This window comes from Mustela putorius, unplaced genomic scaffold, assembly GCF_011764305.1.
Source record: "Mustela putorius furo isolate JIRA1106 unplaced genomic scaffold, ASM1176430v1.1 tig00537350_pilon_pilon_pilon, whole genome shotgun sequence".
Taxonomy (NCBI): domain Eukaryota; kingdom Metazoa; phylum Chordata; class Mammalia; order Carnivora; family Mustelidae; genus Mustela; species Mustela putorius.
Window position 1 is genome coordinate 8,154,642 of NW_025422471.1, and position 21,513 is coordinate 8,176,154.

The 21,513-nt window shown below is 36.3% G+C and overlaps 1 protein-coding gene across 2 annotated transcripts in view; it reads left to right on the forward strand.

The window, feature by feature from the left end:
• Window positions 1–21,513, forward strand: part of ELL2 (elongation factor for RNA polymerase II 2) — a 73,197-nt gene that overhangs the window by 21,540 nt on the left and 30,144 nt on the right. Inside the window, exon 3 of one of the 2 annotated variants that reach the window (XM_004769927.3) lies at window positions 20,215–20,336. In XM_004769927.3, the coding sequence (XP_004769984.1) occupies window positions 20,215–20,336 (122 nt within the window). Of the gene's footprint in view, window positions 1–20,214; window positions 20,337–21,513 lie in introns of those variants that run through there. The other variant, XM_045074506.1, reaches the window with a different exon arrangement.

Consider the following 21,513-nt stretch of genomic DNA (forward strand, 5'->3'; position numbering starts at 1 on the left):
TATTTATGAGAATGTTGTTCCAGAATTTTCTAATGTAATTGCTTACTTCAGACTTAGCAATCCCAGAGTCTTTAGAAAATAGAAGTTTGTTTGGCATATATAATTTAGAAATTATTTTTAAGAAGAGGACTGAAAATAGAAAATATTTTCTGTAAGTACTATATAATGTCTCCTGTAAAATAGTGAGTCACATGTGCGTTTCCAGGAATGAACAAGGAATAACCAGCCAAACAAGTTTTAAATGTATGTCTGTATGTCTTCCAAAAGGTACTGTGACCTTCTGAAGATTTAGATCATCATTTAACTGCTAACTTTAAAGGCTTGAATAATGCTATAAAACTCTTACAGTAGAGTCATTAACTAAAAAGAACAGAGGGTTGCATTTTTCTTGTAACCATTCAGAAATATTTTGTCAATGCTTGGTTTCCTTTGCAGGGTTGGGGAGAAGATTGGGTCTGAAATACTAAATTATACAGTATTTGAAATTAGTAGGCAATTTCAACCCACCTACAGATGCTTTCTGCAGACTACCCTTCTCTAACCTACTTGATACCTGGGAAGCAAAGATAACTATCCGTTTGAAACAGCAGCAGAGATAAAAATAAATCCCCAACACTGCCATTCCTTCGTAGATGATATGCCTGCACTCTGCTTTCCCCTGTTGTTTTTGATTTGGCTAGCCCACTGATTTCGCCAATGGTTGTGTTTAGTCAGTCTGCTTAAAGGTTGCTGACTACTAATAGCTACCTTTAAACATTCAGCTCCGAATATAATTAATACTAGAAAGATTTTAGAATTATATCTTTTTGTAATGGCAGTTCTATTTTAATTTTTTTAATATTGCAGTGGTTGACATGTATAGATAACATTTTAATATTTGCATTGAATCATAACTTTTTAACCATGTGTTGATTTACTAAGGGGTCAAACAATAATGGCCCAAGTCAATAAATGGCCTAATTTGAAATACTTAACTTCAGTATATATCCAGGATGTAGCTAACATATTATAATTTTATATATCCTGTAATATATAACATATAATTTATATATATATATATAAAAGCTCATTCAGCCAGGAGTATGGGCTGACATCATAGGAACTCATTTTATCTCAAACAATAATTGAATCATAGTCTGAAGCTCCTGTAAATTGACCAGTTGGTCTATCTTATCCTCCTAGCCCTCTGCCCTCCTTTTCTTCTGGATCAGAACGAGCAGTGGTGTTTCCAAAGGAGAGCAATGAGCTAAATTCACCATCCATTGTTTCACACCTTGGCTAAGTTAACAGGACAGGCACCAGGGGACCAGGCCCCTCTTCTGCCTTTGGAAGACTGCAAAGGGCAGAGGGTGGAGGATGACTTGGCCTTTCTGTTTCTGCCTTCAGAAACTGTCTCAGAGTACTTGCTGAGCACACCTTCACACAAATTCAGTGTGGGCTACAAAGGACAGGCCTCCCAAAATATGATCACAAACAGAACCCGAGGCAATCTGCTCTGTTCTTCACCACACTGCAGTCACTTTAGAAGGCAGCAGTTGGAACTGTGATTGAAATCTGAAGCAGCCACAAATGCCATAAATTGCGTTCTTAGCAGTGAGTTAAGCCTACTGTCTACATTCAACAAGCATCATGAATACTCATTGTGTACCATGCACCATGGTTGACACTGTATAGACAAAGGTAAATAGGACTTTGAAATGTCAGCTCTTGTTCCTAACTAACAGTATCTGTTTGTCAATAAAATCTGCCACTGATGCCATCACCTTTTTGTTTTTCACCAAAAACTGAAACTTGTGAAATTGAGTCACCAGTGTTACAGAAATTGTCACTTTAATAGCACTCGCTTATTTAAGCTTGGAAAATAGTATTTTACCATTCTTTTTAATACCTTACCATGAACATTACTTAAGTATCTTTTGACCTCTAACTATGTCAAGACGCTGTTCTAGCTACATAAGATGAGCTTATGAAGACTTTTATTACAAAGGAAAGTCGAAATTTAAGTAAGCAGGAAAAATTTAGCAGAATATGCCGAAGCCCTAGATTTTTTTCGTTTAATGTTTAACGTCTTTGGAATTGGAGGGCATCTCATTATAAATGCATCTTAGTATTGTGTCATAGTTGGTCAGCATTTTATATTATGCAGTGGTACATAAAATCATAGTCTTAGCAATTGCTGGCATTGTAGAGTCCCTGAAATACAGCAGTGCAGTGGAAGTATTTAGACAGTCTGTGTGTTCTGTGATAAGATTTTATCTGAATAAAATCTTTTCAGAAGTTTTCTTTCCTGACCCCACCCTTGACTAGCTTACTTGGTTAGCTCCATATGTTAGATAATCTGGGAAAATTTACAGGGAAGATATATTTTTCTAACCATTCTGGAATTGTGATCTAACTGGAAAGAACAAAAGTATGAAATTATAATGTTCTCAAATTAGTTTTTAAGCTAAAACCTTTACTTATAAAAGTAACTTGTTTTAAAAACAAGTTTAGAAGAGTTTTATGGATTTAAAGACTTCAAACGTCCACAGACAGGACTTGAGGCTAGTGAATTTGCCCTTATCAGGCTAAGAAGTCTCAAATCTCTCTGCCTAGTCTTACAATTTATACTGTATTTAGCATAAAGGAACAGTTATCTATTCGATTATTTTGTTGATAGATTCCAGTTACTTTTCAATGATTACAGCTAAAATTAATTGAATATTTATGACATGCCAAGAACTCCGTACTTTACACACATCATTCTCATTTAATCCTCACAGGAATGCTGTGAAGCAGATACTCCCATTTTGCTGATGTGTATACATACCATACATGTATACATACCATACATGTATACATACATGAAGTTAGTTTTTGAAGCTCACACAGTCAGTGAGAGTAAAAGAGCCTACATTCCACTCTAATATCTGATTTCAGAGCCTGCTCTCATCACTACAGTGATCCCCAGCTGCCTGTAATAAATGTTCAATAAGCATTTTACTTATTCTCACATTCATGTAAACATCTGTTGAGTATCTCTCCCACTAGCAAGAGGAAGAGCAATGGTTAGGAAGGTCTCAGGGAACTAATGCTATTTGAACTGGGCTTTAACGGATTACCAGGAGTTGGCTGATCAAAAGAGGAAGAAAATGCTTGTCAGTCCAATAGTTAAGCATGAGCAAAGTGGTAAGCAGGTTTGTCAAACGTTCCCACTTTCTTAGTGAAATTGAATTTCACCTTGGAGATCAATACTTCTTTACAAAAATTTTCCCAGGAGTCTATGATGAGGTCTGGGAAGCACAACTTTAAAATATTTTCCCCTAGGCTTTCTTACGATAGCTAGGTTTGCTATAATTAAGAACATTATAAGAATATCCAGATATATAGATACATAGGTGTGTATACATTCTGTTCTCAAGAGAAGGTTCACAACTTTCATTATTTTCTGGTGGCACCTATTGCAGTAGGTGCTGTCAAATATATTTAGAAACAATTCATGGTAAGAAAAAACATTTCACATTATGACCCTCTACACTATAGGTATATACATTTACCCAGCTTGAAACAAATTTCACAACACAATATTGTTTCTTCATCATTAGAGTCTGATATATTCTATTTCATTTTAAAGAATCCTGGTCATAATCCACTAAATTAATGTCATGACCTTCTAGTGGATTACAGTCTATGGTTTTAAAAAGCACTGCAGGAAATTATCATCTATTTAAAAAATTTTACCCAGGGATTCATGTGGTCAGATTTGCATTTTAACATGCTTATCCAGTAGCTCCCCTAGCTTAGTCATTTCCTTTTATATTGGAAGGAAGAAAAGAGAAGAGTGAAGGATGGCTCCGTATTTATGATGAGCATTTGGTTGGATGATGGGGCTATTAAATCCGAAATAGATGAAAAACACACTGAGGCAGGAGGCATGGGATGTGTTTTGTTTGAGACATGCTGTACATGAGGGGGTTAGGTAATACTCTGTCTCTCATTCTGTCAAGATGGAGCTGTCCGGGAGGCAGTGGCACCTGGGAGTTTAGAGCAAAAGGATTTTCAAGAAACAACTCCAAAGGACAATTCACAGGATTTAATTATACATGGAAGTTTAGCAGTAAGAAGGGGAAAAAAAGTGTATTTACTGATGGAATTCTGATATAAAGCTGTATTTAAGGAGTTATTTTTTTTTTAACTGTTAAAAATACTGGTTGACTTAGGAATACTTAGCTAATGAATGTTAGTACTTTTAATTATTAACATTTAGGGAATTTAAAGCTCCTTTTGCCAAATTTTGTTCACACTAATTTAGAATAATGGCACTAAACTGTGCATACTGTTTCAGTGGAAGAATAATATAACAGTGGAAACTCAAGTGGGCAGAAGTCTGCACATGGCATCACAGTGTTTTTATAAAGTTGAATAATAAGCAAAACTAATACATTGTAGGTATATACACATGCAATAAAATTATTGAAAACAAGAAATGATCATCAAAAAAGTTAGAGTAGTTGTTATGTTTGGTAGAAAAAGGCAGGCATAAGGGATTGGAGTGGAGCACATGGTTTGATCATTGCTAATGTTCTATTTCTTAAGTTAGACAGTGAGTTCATAGGTGTTCATTAAATCATCCAGCTGTATTTATTTTTTAGAAATAAATATCACATAAAGATTGTTCTCATTATCATTAACTTCAAATATGATCTGTCATCTTATCCTCAGATAAGCCAGAACATATTTCAACGACACCAAAGGCATTTGATAAAAATTCATATAAAATCTGAATAAAAACTTAAGGAAATAAGTATATAGGGAATAGAAGATTTCTTCCTTAGCATGATAAAAAAATGAAACTATGAAACTAATAGCCAGTTATATACTTAATGATAAGACAATAGGAATATCTTTATTAATATTAGCAATAAAGTACACGTGCCCACTGTCCTCTCTGTAGTTTAGCGTTGTTCTGAGAATGCTCAGTAATGGATAAGAAAATGAAATAAAAGCTGTGGATAATAGATGTTTGCCAGTATCTGCAGATAATCCAAGTACACAAGTGAAAAACTTTAGGATTTCTTTCAGTAAGGTAGTCATTTCAGAAAGAACTTGTAAAATCACTGGCTTAAAATTGGGTGGCTGGTGTGACAAGACATTTCTCAAAATGAAAGAAAGAGCAGGATTTTTTTTTTTTTTTTAGATTTATTGGAGTGTACACTGGTGGGAGAGAGGGAGAGAAAGAATCTCAAGCAAACTACCCCCATACCGCCCCACCAAAAGTGCAGAGCCCCACAGAGGATTTGAACTCCCAGTTGACCCTGAGATCATGACCTGAGCCAAAATCAAGAGTTGGACATTTAACAGACTGAGCCACCCAGTTGCCCCCAAAAACAGGATACTTTTTATTTGATGGGAGTATGATCCCAGTAGAAAGCAAAAATTGATAATGTAGGAGAGAGGGAAAGATTTGCTGGAGCAATGTCCCTGAGTAGGTTGGAGAAATAGTATCTAATAAGAGACTGGCTTTAGATAGGAGCAGAGAAAGTTCATCTGTGGTAGCTAGTAAGAAGACATGTATATGAGTGCGGATTTTAAAATTATTGTTGTTTGTTAGACCACTTCTTTGGCTATATCTTCGATCTAAAGTCAAAACACATAGGCCAAAGTCTTAAATGTTAGAGCTTGGAAATGTGTTGGCATATGGAACATGCCCAATAAATGATAAGTATAATTTTTAAAAAATAACTGGCCTCCTTAAGCACTATCAGTTAGTGTTTCAGTGTAAAAATGATCTCATTTATGGTAGCAACAAAAAATTACCAAAATAAAAGACCAAAAATTAAGTATAGGTCATATTATTCTACATATGTCTAAAGAGCTATATTACTTTCCTGGTAGGTATAAGAGAATATGTAAGTGGTAAATGACAAGACTGTCCCTTTAGGTAAGAAACTTAAATGACAGATAAAACTGTCATTTCATCTCCTAATTAATCAGTAGGTAAAGGACATATATATACCATTATACTAATTTTAGAAAATATATAGAAACACAAATATAAACCTACAAAGTAAATATGAAATGCTCTAGACCAAAATGTCATTGCTGATAATCTGTATGAGATTTTTTTACATATATATTTGTTGGTCTCCATTCCTGATTGCTCTGTACACGTAAATGTTTTGAGATGCCAAGTTTAAATACGTAAAGAATCTAAGAGAAAGGCTAAATATTAAAGGCTGAAAAAAATAGGTGGACAGTGAAAATAGAGAAGGCAGGTCTTAAGAAGTTATCTAGAGCTAGACACGAGCTAAATATCTTGCTAGTCAAAGACTTGATAGAGCTGCTTTGTCATCTATCAATGGAGAAAGAAAGTTTTCTCCCCATCTGTGATCTTTCTCCCCATTAGAAGGAAGGCACAAGCAGAGTTACTGGTGTTAACAAGGATATGAGAGGAAAGGCCACTTTTCATATTGAGTAAACAGTTGACATTTTGAAGCAGTGTGGTATTGTGGTGTGCCCTAGGAATGGGTCTACTCTAAAAAGGACAAATTATGGGAATGAAAGTAGTAGTCAGCTGAATGTAAAAAGTTAAAATTCTTAGAGATTTATAGGTAATGAAATTCAGAATGCATAAAACTGATTAAGGCTAACTAAGTTGGGCCCACAGTACGAGGGTTGGTACTTAATTAGCCATAGAAAAGGGACAATCTTAAAATGCTTAGTGGTTAATAATAATTCAGTAAGTTATATTGGGGATATTTTAGACTGAGAATGTAAGGCACAGACATATTTACGAATGTGGCAATACTCTACAAATCAATACCAAGAAATTATTTGACTAATCTGAATGCCTTTTAGTTTTCTCTTAATCTAATTGTGCTAGTTAATTCATGAAAGTCAGTCTTCACAGACTAGAAATAAGGGGTGGCATTTGATGTGTTCCATTTCCACTGAACAGTAAGATGATGCTGTCTCTATTTCCACAGCTATTTAAAAGTTTTATATTTGGCTGTAAAGAAAAGCTTTGTTCTAGGGTTGCTTGGTATTTTTTTTTTTAAGGTAGTGTTTCTGTTCCTTCATAGAGAACTTGAAGCATAAGATAATTATGAATCCAGGATTAACTTTGGATGGTCTTATGTTTCACAATTTCTGATTCTGTAAAAAACCAAACCAAACCAAACAAACAAAAAAAACTTGTAATTTAAAAAAAAATATATTTAAGGTGATTGAGTCATGAAAGGCCAATGTCATAGTGATAATTTAAAATCTAATTATTTTTTAAAGCTGTCTGTTGTTTTTGATTGGAAAACTAATGAATGTACATTATAGAATTGTATGTAAAATACATACGAGGACAAAGATGAATAAATGTCTTAACAATGAAAACCAGCTAGTGTTGTTGGATTTCTCCTCTTTTTTTTTCATATTCACAAATACATTTTAAATACATTTTTTAAATTTAAATAAGCGTACTTATTGCTTTTTTATATTCTGCCTTTTTCTTTAGTCATCCTCCTATTACATAGTTTCTGTGTAACAGTTAACAGTAAATCTTGTGTGTAAATCTTTATTTAATTTCTAATGATTTCTTCAGGCTAGATTCCTAGATGTGGAATTACTAGGTCAAAATATGAATGTTTTAAAATTTTTTTATAACTGTTGCTGCTCCCCCATGCTCTCCTCCACCCTCAGAAGGCCTCTGCTGTTTATTTCGACAGCTGTTTGAAAGTACCCATATTTTTCCCTGGCCAATACTGAATACATGTTTTTCTTAATTTCAAAAAAATCATTTGCTAATGTTTAAAAACTGTTTGACATTGTGATTTGCTTGATAATATCTGGCATAGGTAAAATGCATTTAAGACATTGTTGAAGTATTGTCATGTTTGCTGTCTCCACTGATATCACTACGAGTGGTTTGAGTTTTTCATTTAATTATGTATTTTTCCCAATATAGTGGGCAGAAGTTTTTATTTTAGTAATTCTAAGACCTTCTTTGAAGTAACTACTCTATTCCTCTAACTTATTAAAATAATTACTCTTATTTCTCTTTGTATATATTTTACTATTTTGCCATTTCTCTTTACCACTGCTGATGGTCGTAGTAATTTAGTGTTTTTGAGTTTCCTCTCTCGTCTTTGGATGCTGGTCGTCCTTAAAAGAATATTTTGCAAGATTTTACAAGATTTTCATGAAATCTGCTTATATGAATTATCTTTTTTTGGGGGGCAGTGCAGTAAATTATTGGCAAGGGGATAAAAATATTTTGCTATTTGATATGGTTTCAGTGTTCTAGAGGAACTTACAGTGTGTGGTTCTGCCTCTTAGCAGAATTACATAACTAGCTAGAAGATAATTAAGCAACAATTTTGTGCTGTAAATTACCCAGATAGAGTCATTAATTTTCCATTGTCCATGGCAAAGGGTAAGTCTTTGCCCTTTCTTTGCCAACTTCTATTCCTTTATTTGAAGGCAGGTTTGTTGGCTTTGCCAGTAGCTCGAACATACTGTCTTTAAAAATGAATCTTTTTAGTCCTGTATTTCTTAAAATTATAAATCAGTTTATCTAAGAGACTTGACAGGTCCTCTTATTTACATTAGACTGCTAAGTCTCTAAGAAATCAGAGCTGCAGTTTCTAATTTAGCTCTTGATGCACTGTATATATCAGTAGTGTATCAGTAGCTTAACATGTTAAATAATTTTACTTCCTTTAGAGTCTGAAGAAAATTAGCACATGAATTTGACTTATGCAGATTGAGCAGAACTAAATTTTATGAATTGGACCTCGTATCAGAAATGCATTTTCAGGGTAGGTGTTTAGGAAGAGATCCATAAAAATTAAAATACTATATAGGCTTTATTCCTTTTTGGGGCTTCCTATAGATTTGACACTAAAAATCCCTACAAACTTTAAAATACTGTTTGAATTTATGAAGATTGTAAGCTTTCAAGTAACAAAATCCTTGTGTTCATGAGACCTCTTAATTCTGTTTGTTTCTTTGTTGTGCTGTAGCTAGTATCTAGGGCTCTGAAGGCAGCATATTTTTAACAGAGAGGGCACTAGGGAAGCACTGTTTGCTCCCCTTCTAGGGTAGCAGCTGGCATCTGTAATTTTTCAGCCTTCCATGGGTACTTGTAGCTGATTTGTTCTTGTACCTAATTTCTCTGTACTTTGAGTTTGAAACATTTAGAAATACTGCTAGTCTTTTTGGCTGTTTGTTTTCCCAGATAGTTTCTCTGATTTATATTTAAGCTAATGCTAAAATTTGACCTTGAAGGTTTCTAGTCTCTTACTTTTGTAAATACCGAAGATTCAAAATAAGTATTGTCAGCTTTTTTTCTCTCGGTATTATCAGCTTTTGATGATCCACAGGACAACGTCTCTGCCGTTTGAAAATTACTTCAAAAATCAAATACATCATTACATATGTGTTTGCATCAAACAAACTAAAATCAGACCTGGAGCTCCCCCAATAGTGTCTTTACATCACCAGAGCGAACATTTTGGGGCACATACTATGGGCCGTACATTGTGCCAAGCACCTTTAGAAGGGTTATTTCTTTAAATTTAACAGCAGTCCTGTTAGGTGAATATCGTTATCCTCATTTTGCTGATGAGGAAACTAGGGATTAATAAGGTTAAGTTTTTTGCCCAAGGTAACACAGATGGTAGAATCCAGAACCAAGTCGGAAACTGGGCAGCATGCTCCAGAACTGTAGCACACTAGATACACTGTTTGCACTGTTCCCTTTTGCTCTGTGTGTAAAAGAGTTCCACTTTTCACTTCTCAAAAACTTGAGGAAATCCACCTTACAACTGGAAATACAAAGGGATCCAATAATAAAACATTTTAAAAAGCAAAGAGAACAAAGAAGCAGAATACCATTTTTTATCTTTCGTATCCTCCAAATATTTGGCACTAATTCTCTTCAAAAAATGGCACATAAGAGTTCATACTTTGTACACTCTATTGTAATGTGACTAAAATTTAATTAATAAGATTATAGCCCCCAACTGTTCTACATCTTGTTGCTGTTTTTCTTTCCTTGGCATAGAGCCCTGGTTTTGTGTCTTGGGTCCCCAGAGCCTGGGGATTCTGTGATGTCACCACAGTGGCTGCTTCAGCAGTCCCAGTCCTTCATCATTCCTTTCCTCAACCAGAGCAATGCTGACTCTACCTGTAATACCTGGTGGGTTTCCCCATAAGATTATCCTGAAAAAGATTTAGCTTTAAAAAAAAAAAAATGATTATTCTTGGCGTTGAAAAAGAGAGAATTAAGAGTTGAAAATACTTCCAAATCTACATGAAAATAGTCCCCAGACTTTGATATTGTTTATGTTTTTGAACTTAATGAGCTTTCACGGTAACATTGATTGGTTTGGGATAAAACCATGTGTTCCATGAAATTCAGGGCGTTGGTCACTATTATTTGATGTTTATATTGATGTTGAGGATTCACATCTGCTAAGTACCAGTCTCCTCTAGACTTATACAGCTGTTGGTGATGGCCACGCATGAATTCTATTCTCACTCACATTTTGGCAGCAGTTCCTCCTGACATTTGCAAAAAGTGCTTTTTCCTTATGACTCCAGGAGAGCAAAAAGGAGAGAAGATTGGCGATGAATTTGGAAAATAACATTTATGTTTAAGTTTCTTTCTTTTCTTTTCTGGTTTTTTTGTTTTTTTTTTTTCCTTATAGAATTCAGGTTTGGGCTTTGTTTCTCAGAAACAAAGCTGCTTTTTTTTTTTTTTTTTTTTTTTTTTTTTAACAAAATTCTGCTTTCTACTTGACCAAGACAATTACTAAACTTAGAATTAGTGCGGTCTCCCTAAGTTCTTTAAAATGCAAAATGGTCTTAAAGACCGTCATATTTTCGAATGTCCTTTCGAAAGGACAGAGTATTCTGTGAGTATTTTAATAAAGATGAAGATACTTTTTAAAAAGAAAAATGTATAATGTAAATTTAAGTTCCACAAATCCAGGCAGCCACTTGGCCTGGGTTTCAGGGCTAAACATAGTACAAGAGAGGTCAGAAATTTTCTCATCCTGATGTTTGTACCACATAGCATGCAGCTGTGGGGACTTCTTTGTTTTCCTTCTTTCATTTTGTTATTTATTTTTGTGTGCTCCGGGGAGCACTGGTTTTCCACAGGCTATAGTGATCTATTTCAGATACATCTCTAATTTTTTAGTCTCCTTGGCATAAGCCTTCATCTAAATGAATGTGATCTAGTACCAAGTGAGAATGATCCAACAAATACTTGTTAGGTATCTGGTGTGTTCCAGATACATATGGAAGTAAGACCGTGGTCCTTGCCCCTCTAACTAACTAGTGAGGCAGAAGATACATAAGCAAGTACTTTAGCATGTGGTATAGTAAAGACAGCACTAAAGGTGAGCCCAGGGGTTTAGGGAGACCCAGAAAAGGAGCTTGAAACTTCACCGCACTGGAGAAGGAAAGACTCCCTGAGAGAACTGCTCCTGAGCTGAGTCTTAAATAAAGGGTAAGTTAGCACAAGCCAAGGCAAGAAGTGGGGACATCAAATAAAAGGTGGAGAGTGAGGGCCAGGTCTGTTGGGAAGGAACCTCATATGTCCTATTAAGGAGCTTAGACTGGGTGGTAGATGAGTGGTAGGAGAGAATCATGAAGATATAAATGATGCTTGGAAATGACAAGGTCAGACTGGCATTTTATGAAACTAGCTTTGGCAGCCAAATGCTTGAAGAAGGAGCTCGAAAACGGAGCAAAGTAGAGGCTGAAAGACAAGTTGTCCAAGCAAAAGGTGATATTGAGCCAAAGAAGAGGACAGAGATGAGGACATATATTTGAGAGATCATTTAAGAAGTGAAAGCAGTGTGCCTTGTGATTATCTGGATATTGAGGGACGTGGGGTGGTGTGAGAGCGAGAAGAGTCAAGGTTGACTCCCTAGGCTGCCAGTAACCTCAGTAACTAGATAAATGGTGGTTTATTAACTGGGAGATAAACATTGTGGGAAGGTGGGCAGATTTAGGGATAAGATGAGAATTCTTTTATACATAAGCACTGATTCTGTGGAATATATTTAAATATTAGAAGGGACTGGTTAATAAGAGGAAAATGAAAAGCAGTTTTATGATAAGAGTTCTGGAACTCAGTGGGAGATTTTAGTTTTTGCTGCCAAAGAAGGACTTTTGGATTAGTCCAGCCATGAAGTTTGAAAAAACTTAGATTCTCTCACTTTTCTTCTAAAAGCTTCTTTAACATTTCTCAATTTTTTAGTCATTTTTAAATCTAAATTTTCTATTCTGTCATGCTGCATAGTCCGTATACCTTTTCCTTCATACAGTATCTCCTCCAGTACCTGCTGTTTGCTTCTTTCCCCTGCCAATAACTGTCATCCCCCCGTTCTTCTTGGAAATAATCAGCTACCACCCAACTATACCCAGCCACCTGGTCTGTTCTAAATTTTTAACCATGAAGCTACAAAATGAGTCATAACAAAACTCAGTTTGAAGCCTCTTTTTAGTTGGTGAAACCAGCACTGGTCAGTTGTATTTTAGTGCACCTAGATAATATGAATTGGATTATATTAAGGTACTCATCATATATCAAAGATACCATACATGTGTATATGAATATACATATACACAGACACATGCACACTCCTACTCTAAAACAGTTCCATTCTTCCAGGGAAAAACACCTTGGTGTCATCCTTGATTTCCCTCTCTTTTTCATTCCTCACACTCAGTATATCTAGGAATCCTGCTGTATCTATCTGCAAAATATATCCTGAATCCCTCCACTTCTCCCTATCTCCTGATCCAACCCACCATTGTCTCGTTCCTGGATTTCTATACATACGTGCTGTAATGGCAGGGATCTTTGTAGCTTTTGTTCATTATTGTGTCACAGAAATGTAGACATAGTAGGCACTCAATTAATATGTTGTTGCTTACTTGTAACCAATTAAAATTAGTTTTGAAATGTTCCTGTCAATGATATTTTCCCCAAGGTGGCAATAAATTTAAAAGACTATGTTAGAGATGAGAATGCAATTCTCAGGAAAGATTTTTCTAGTAAGACTGTATGCCACAGGGGCACAGGTGGCTCAGTTGGTTAAGCGTCTGCCTTTAGCTCAGGTCATGATTCCAGGGTTTTGGGATGAGTCCCACATCAGGCTCCCTGCTGAGCTGGGAGCCTGTTGCTCCCTCTTCCTCCTCCCCTCCCCCTGCTTGTTCGCTGTTTCTCAGATAAGTAAATAAAATCTTAAGAAAAAAGGGGGGAAAAAAAAAAGACTATCCCACAGAAGTAATAGAACCAAGGAAGCTCAATATTGGCCTACTCTACCCTTTCATCAAGAACTTTTAAAGAAATTCTAATACTGGATCTTCAGCAGCTATATGAAAAAATATAAGGAAAACTATTCTACTTTATTTTTTTCTATAACATCTTGACAGAGAGCAAGAATGAAGGAAATAAATGGATTTATTTTGTCCTGAATTATTCATATTAATTGTTACATGGCCTGAATTTTTTGGATAACTGCCAAATATTTCTCTTTGTGCTAGATAAATTTAGCATTTTGCACTACTCTCCTCAGTACAGTATCTATCATGTGAGTATTTCGATGTTATCTAGTATGCATGGGATCTTCTCCAACCCTTGCTATTCCATGTCAGTAGGAATATTTAGCTGTTACTGATTTCCCTAATACGTTTTCTATTGCCAGTGAATGAGACCCTCCCCTCCCTACTCCCCCATATCCACCCAGGTGTTGGTTTTACATCTGGGTTGATCTGACAGGCTTTTTTTCTTCCCCTAACCCATAATGTTAGGCCTAAAGTCATAACTGCCTCTCTGGTTTGAAAAATAGGACTTGTGGGTTTCAGGTTGAAGTTTCTGTTTTCTGTTCTGATTCTAGATTATTCGTTCTGCCCCTTAACTCTGGAACCGTACATGCAAATACATTTCTGTAGCTAAACTGAATTTTCTAGGTTTTTAGGAAATCATAGAATCATTAAAATTCTTTTAGAAAGGATTTAAAAACAACAGAGCATCCTAATGTTTAAATGTTGGTAGCAATTTTTTTTTAATCTTAGCTAAGGCATATAGATTATATATAAGGAAATAATAGAAATATTAGTAATATAGTATTAAAAGACCGGCTAGTCCCTTAAGATACTAGAGAAATGGAGGAGGTAGGTTCTGAGGTTTTATAAAATGGGAAACTATTATTCAATATGAAAGGACCTACAAAGCAAAGATAGTTATTATTTTAACCTGGCATTTCCCAAATTTATTTCAGGATAGAACCTTCTCACGGAAGGAAAATTTTCAGCATACTTTGGAAATACTGGTGGAAAAAAAGCAGATACTTTGGTTCTAGTCCTGGCTCAGGCATTAGTCAGCATTTTAATTCATTCAACAAACATGTATGGAGTATTTCATGGCACCCACTATTTGAAATGTTGATGATATATTCAGGGAACAAACTAGAGAGAAGCCTCTGTCCTTCCAAGGATTATACTCTGGTCAGAGGAGAAAGACAGTAAACATAATCTGTAGGTAGTACAGTTACCTGTACTGTACAAGTGTTTTAGACAAACATGGAGCAGGGTTAGGGGGTCAGGAATACAGGGCTTGCAATTTTAAATAGTCATAATCTTGAGCAATCGAGTGTCTCTGTTTTCCTAATCTATAAAATGAAGAAATTCAACTAATTTGATCTGAAAGGGCCTGCCAGAACTATGGGTTTGCTTTAATTACCCAAGAGGTATATCCAACTGTGTTACTGCTGGGCCATGAGCATCTTACTAGGCATTTATAATCACCAAGGTTGGAAAAGTTTAAATCATTTGTTAATACCCACAAAAGAACAAAGCATTCATTCGTTTTAAATAAATGCAAAAAAAAACACAAAAAAACCCATGATGGTCCTGTTTTTAATCTAGCGTGTACCTTAATCCAATATTGAATACAGAGTACTCAAAGATAAGAAACCTCTGCTGTAAAGTACCAGTGGCTTTTAAGCAGATGTTAGCATATCTTTATGAAAATTTGCAGCTGTGTGCACATTGTGTTACTGCCCTACGTCTTTGCCCTAAATAAGGGGGCTGTGACTTGATGTTAAAATGACCTTCTAGACAATATTCCATTGCTGTATGCCTGAGCTTGTATCTCAGAATAATTAGAAGTTATGACTTAAACATCTTGGTATACAGTGTTTATGCTAATTATAAATGTCTGGAAGTTTTCTGAAACTTTGTAGCTTTTTATCAGAGACAGACTGGAATTTGGAAGGTGGGCTATAGATTGTGGTCCCAAGCCTTTGATTTTTAGCCCCCCATTTTTGGAATGAAAATTAAAATCTACTTTTCCAATTGCCCAGAATATGGTGGCATATTTTTATATTATTTGACTTAAATAAGAAACCATTTGGAATCATAGTCTTTGATAATTTTTTTAGGTAATATACTTTAGGCATTTAGCTAAAAATTTCAAGTAGACCATGTGTCCCTAAATATAATGGCATTCCATTGACCTACAGGAAAAGCCTACAATACTATAATTAAAATTGAGAAGTTCCTGTCACACAAACGGATGCCCTTCCAAGATTGTTTCTAAATCAGACCTCAGTATTTCTTTTCCTCATTCCCCAGAAGCTGACGCTAGGGCTCCCAGTAATAGTCATTTCATATTCATTCCCCCACCCCTTCATATTTCCTAAATTTAAAGGCCAGTTCATAAGAAAATGCTCTGTAACCATTCTGAAATAAAGAACTAACTACTGGTTCACTATCTAGACAAGCTGTGCAGTAGGCTCCTATATATCAGAGAGAGGAGTGATGAGTATCCCCAAGTTCCCCTGAAAGTCTAGTCTCTGAAATGGCTCTAGATTTGGCAGGGTCTTGAGTCCCACTGTAGCTGTGGCCTTTAACAGCCCCAGAGGCTCTGGTCCAGTAGGGGGTACCCCATAGTTTAGTTCTGAAGTTCCCACTTACCCACCCCCACCTGCCCTAACTGTCATTACACAACCTGCTCTTTTCATTAAGTCTCTTGCTTTACTGCCCATGGGGACCAAACTGTTAGGCAGATTTACCAGCTGTGAACATAAGAGCTCTTTTCATTCTTTTCATCCTTTTCATTCTTTAGAGCATAGTTATTGATACAAATAAAATTTGTATCTAATTTATACTACCTGCAGGAGATGAGGCATACTAAATCTATAGACAGTATAATTTAAGCTTTTGAGATATTAAAGATGTAAAAGTTGCTTGGCAACACCTTGTTCTGAGATCTTTTATAGGAAAAGCCTGAGATTAAGCCAGGCTGTACCATCTGCATTGGTGCTGCTCTGAAAACCACTGAGGAAAGGTGACACAGAAACCCAAAACTCTGTTTTGTCATCATACCTTAACCTCCAACCCACTGCAGCTCCACAGCTGGAAGAAATACTATGATATACATCAAGATTCACCTTTGGGTCCCAGATTATCTCCCTTCTTACCTTTCATTATGTTTTTGTTTTGATTATTTGCTTATTTGTTGACCTCATGACATTTGGAAATTGCAGAAATTCATTTGCAGTAGGTACTTTAATTGGGACTTTTTTTTTTTTAAGATACTATTTTTCCTTCTACTTCATTAATATTCAGAAATCACTGAAGTCGTTATTCTCGGTCTATTTTGAGATTGACCTATGTCTTTTTCTTTTCTTTTCTTTTTATTTGTTTATTTGACAGACAGAAATCACAAGTAGGCAGAGAGAGGCGGGGGGTGGAGGCTGGGGGGCAAGCTCCCTCCTGAGCAGAGAGCCCCACAACCTGGGGCTTGATCCCAGGACCCTGGGATCATGACCTGAGCTGAATGAAGGCAGAGGCTTCAACCCACTTAGCCACCCAGGCGCCCCAACCCACGTCTATTTCTAATCCATAGTTTCTCAACCTTGGCCCTACTGACATTTTAGAATGTCAGGGTAGTCCTTCGTTGTGGGGGCTGTCCTGCACACTAGAGAGTGTTGGACAGTATCTCTGCCCTCCAGGAGGTGCCAGAAGCACCCACCCAGATCAAACGTCCCTGGAGGCAAAACTTCCCCTTGTTGAGAGCAGCTGTTCTGATCTATGTGTAACACATGCTTCCAAACACTTCCGTGGAGATATGGCATGGGTTGTGTGTGCTTTTCTTTTTAACTTTCTTTTTAATCGGATTCTTTCCTATTTGGTTTGTGATATTTTTTAAATGACTGTAGGATTGGTTGGTTGGTTTGTTTTCTATTTCAAGACACTTTTAAAGAGAATATGAAAACCTTCAGTGTCCACCATCAAGCCAGACCCTATTACTTTGAGTAGTGTGCACAGTAATGCATACCAGATATTTTTGTATTTTGAACTTTCCAGATTTACACAAGACACTGTGTGTGTTTAAAATTTTTTGAAATATATAGGAAGATAATTTTTCACCTTAAAAAGTATAAGCATTACTTCAGAAGAATCCCAGTTTAGAGGATGAGAAAGGAAAAAAAAATCTACATTTAATAATTATAAAGGTTTGATAAGAGCTACCATGAAGTGCTCTGTTTAGTATATGTCTGAGCTTGAGAATTCCTATAATTAAAAGTTTTTAGTGAAAGAAGCACCCACCCAGATCAAACGTTTACAGAATTTGAGTAAAAAGTCTAGTCACTCTTAAAAATAAAAATAGAAAAAAACTCTACGATTCCACTTTTTAAAAATGCGATTTAGAATCTCCCGAAAGGGACAGTCTTCCATACTTTGCTGGGTGAAGTACTTCTGCATTTCCCAGACCTGAGCTGCACAGGAACGAGGACTTCAGACCTCCAGTGAAACCAGAGCCCAGCCTGCAGATGGGCCTGTCACCACTGTGAAAATCTCCCCGCCCAGGCTCCACAGCTCTGTGTGAGGGTTAAGGGGGAAGGAAAATGGAAGTTAAGTGAGTTAGAGCAGGAAAGGATTCCATTCAAGTGTTCACACTGTCTTTACCTGTCCACCTTCTCTCCTGAGTCTTCAAGGAGGCTTTAACTACAGAACACATTCCTTCTCTAGCAGCAGAACCCTGCTACTCTTTATAAAAGCAGACAAATGTCTGTGAGTGCTGTGACACTCAGAGCCTGAGGACGGACTTTTTGTTCACTTGTATCTCACACAGCATTCCTTTGGCTCCTGCTCTCCCGTACCTACACAGAATTAAGAAGTAAAACACAGCATTCTGTTTCACCAATGTATGTGTGCCAACTAGGCATTCATTTTGCACACCCAGTAATACAGCCTGATGAGTCCTCCCAGATTAAATTAAGACTTGCTCACAAAGTTCCAGCACTTTAGAACTAGGGCGAAATTTGAGAAATCAAAGTAACTTTAGGGAACAAAAAAGGTATAATTTATAAAGTAGATAATAAGTGTAGAAACTTATCACCCTAGCAATTTGAAACTAATTTAAAAGGAGGAGTCAGAGATAGTTTAAATTCACAGACAACGGAGGCTCTTGGAGTATAGTAATGTAATACTCAACATCTTTGGTAAAATTTGACCTTTCAAACTTTACATGCGTTTTCTGAATCTCCTCTGAAAAGTTGTTTTTCTTTGATTTATTCCTACCCCATATAAGTAAGATGTTTTTCTTTGACTTACTCGTACCTCATTCATTCCTTCAACATTTATTACATGTCTGCTGTGCACTAGACTTTTCAAATTATCTCCCTCTTGCCTTTCTTTTTTGTTTCGGTTTTTGTGGGGTGGCAGGGAGTTGTAGAATTGGTAGCTTGGTAGTTTCAATCAAAATTTTCTTCCTTAGGTCAGAAGCTTGATGTGTTTTAGTGAGCAAGTCTGAGTTGCTTGCAGGGTGTCCTTCCTGACCAAGCAGAAGTGACACATGTTTATGCTTACTAGCACATTCATGAATATATGTCTGTCTGTCTGGCAACCAGTTAGTTCTGAATCTTCACCTTACCATAATGGAAAGGGCAGATTTGGTGGGGAAAGAATGAGAACTGGGAAACATCCTTCCCCCCCCACCCCCAATTCCTACTCATCTCCTGAATTGCTAAGACTGTGTATTTGGGGGCTGGAAAGCAGGAAGTCGTATTTTTTATTCTCGCCAGTGAATCCTTTTCATAATTATCACCTAAACCCATGGTAGCCCCTGCAAGCCCAAGGGGAGAAAGGTCTTAGGAGCTGCAAAGGGTGGAACCATTGAAAGACAGTGAGAAGTTTTCAGTTCATTTGTTCACAAATGTTTAGTGAGACCCTACTATGTACCAGGAAAATGTGCCTAATACAGGGGCTCTGTGATCTAGAGCAACCCCATCCTTTCACTTTTGATATAGAAAAACTAGACCTTGAGTAAGAGCATAAAAAACATTTGCCTTGGGGAGCCTGGGTGGCTCAATGGATTGGGCCACTGCCTTTGGCTCAGGTCATGATTCAGTGTCCTGGGATGGAGCCCCGCATCGGGCTCTCTGCTCAGCAGGGAGCCTGCTTCCTCCTCTCTCTCTCTGCCTGACTCTCTGCCTACTTGTGATCTCTCTCTGTCAAATAAATAAATAAAATCTTAAAAACAAAAACATTTGCCTTTTCCACAGTGTTGTAATGGGCTCAGCCTTAGAGTCCACCGAATCTTCTCTCCAGGTTGTTGACCCTATTCTGTAAATATGAGGGTAGGAGAATCTTAAGGCATGAAGAAATACCCCTCCGCATTTTGCTGTGAATGTAACTATGGCATTCACCTTATGTTGCTAGTCATCTCCAAAACTGTACTCAGAGAAGCAAAAATGAAAATGAAATGTATATATAGTAAGAGGATGAAGTTTAGGATATAGTCTCTATCCCAGACATCATTTAAATATCTAGAAACTATTCAGTGGTGGGGGTGGGGAGGGGGGCATGCCAGCCAGAGACAGAACCTTGTGTAGCTCTAAAGTGGAAAAGCTTTTTACTTTTTAGAAAATTCACTAATAAGTCTTTTGTGTAACTAGAATCATTTGCTAGTTTGAAATGAAGAGGTTTCCTCTTTAAACTATTGATCAGAAGTGATTATTAAGGGTAGAAAATGGAAATGAGTGATTTGATTTTTAGACATACATGCTTGATTCCTTCAATGATTTAGTAATTTAAATGCTCAAGAGGGGTTGCCTATAAAATGAGTGTCACTTGAAAACAGTTAAGTCAGTCATCAGATCATTGTTTGTCAAATATATAATTTGAGATGTTTCTCTTTTTCCCTACCTTTAGCTTGTCAAAATTCCTAAAAATGATCCCCCCAATGAAGCGCATACCTTTAACTTCTATTTGTCAAATGTGGGTAAAGACAACCCTCAGGGCAGCTTTGACTGCATCCAGCAAACATTCTCCAGGTAAGTATGTTTCAAGATAATGCTGAAGGGAGAATAATTTTTCTTTGAGTTTTTTTTTTTTTTCACTTAAACAATAAAATGTATAGTAGTTATTCCATAAATGTTTATGAATTGAATTATAGAGTTCTTTTTTAAAGAAATATTGAGTACCTACTATGTGCTAACAGTTATATTTGTCACTGTGGGATATAATCATAAAAATTTTAAGGTTGTTGCCCTCAAGAACTTTTAAGATACAGATTTTTTTAATCTATAAAAAATGTTTTGTTTTGTTTTTAATTAAAGAGAAGTTTAAGAATTTTTTTAAAGTTTTTATTCACTGTATTTAAATAAGAGTGCCTTATTATATACTCAACATTCACACTCCAGAGTAAAGGAGTAAAAAAAATACATGTATCTTGTATATCCCTTTCTTTCTTCCCTGTGCAAGCCTTGTTTTAAGATAGATTTTCAGAAATTTTTATGCATAATGGAAACTAGAAATTAACCCCAGTAGAGCAGTAACTTCTAATTTTAAAGGGGAAAAAAAAAATACAACAAAAAAAAGGAGGGAGGAAGACAAGACTATACACCCACATCCCAGGGTACCATGGAACACTTATCTACTTAGGTCCTCTGTAAACAATGAGCTACTTGTTTGACTTGTCTTTGCTGTGGTTGTTTCTGATTAAAGAATGGGTCCCTTGAGTAGGGGGAGTTTGTTCTGCCCCTGGATAAAGACAAGGCCTTAGAACCCCCAACATCCTGAGAACATTGAAATGGGCCCAAAGTGTCCCAGGCCATGATGCATCCCTATATCTCATCTGTGCAGTACTTGAAACTGTGTAAGCGCTTGCTGTATGTGGGAGAAAGGAAAGGAAAGCTGTGCTGCAAGGGAGCATGGGAGGCAGAGATACAAAATAAGACACTTCACTGAAAGAGTTCTGAATTTCTACTCACATTTAGGGTGACTAAATAACTTTCTGTTCTATCTTAATATGCCATTTTCCTGAGTTAATGTTAATTTTGCTTTTTAAAAGTTACACACGCCTAAACTTATGTTTCTTGGTATAAATTGTGTACTGTAGATCATATAGACTTTTCTGTACTATCCCCTGTGATAGCTACTGGCCATATGTGGCTGTTAACATTTCAGTTGATAAAAGTGAAATAGAATTTAAAATTTCTTCATTCACAT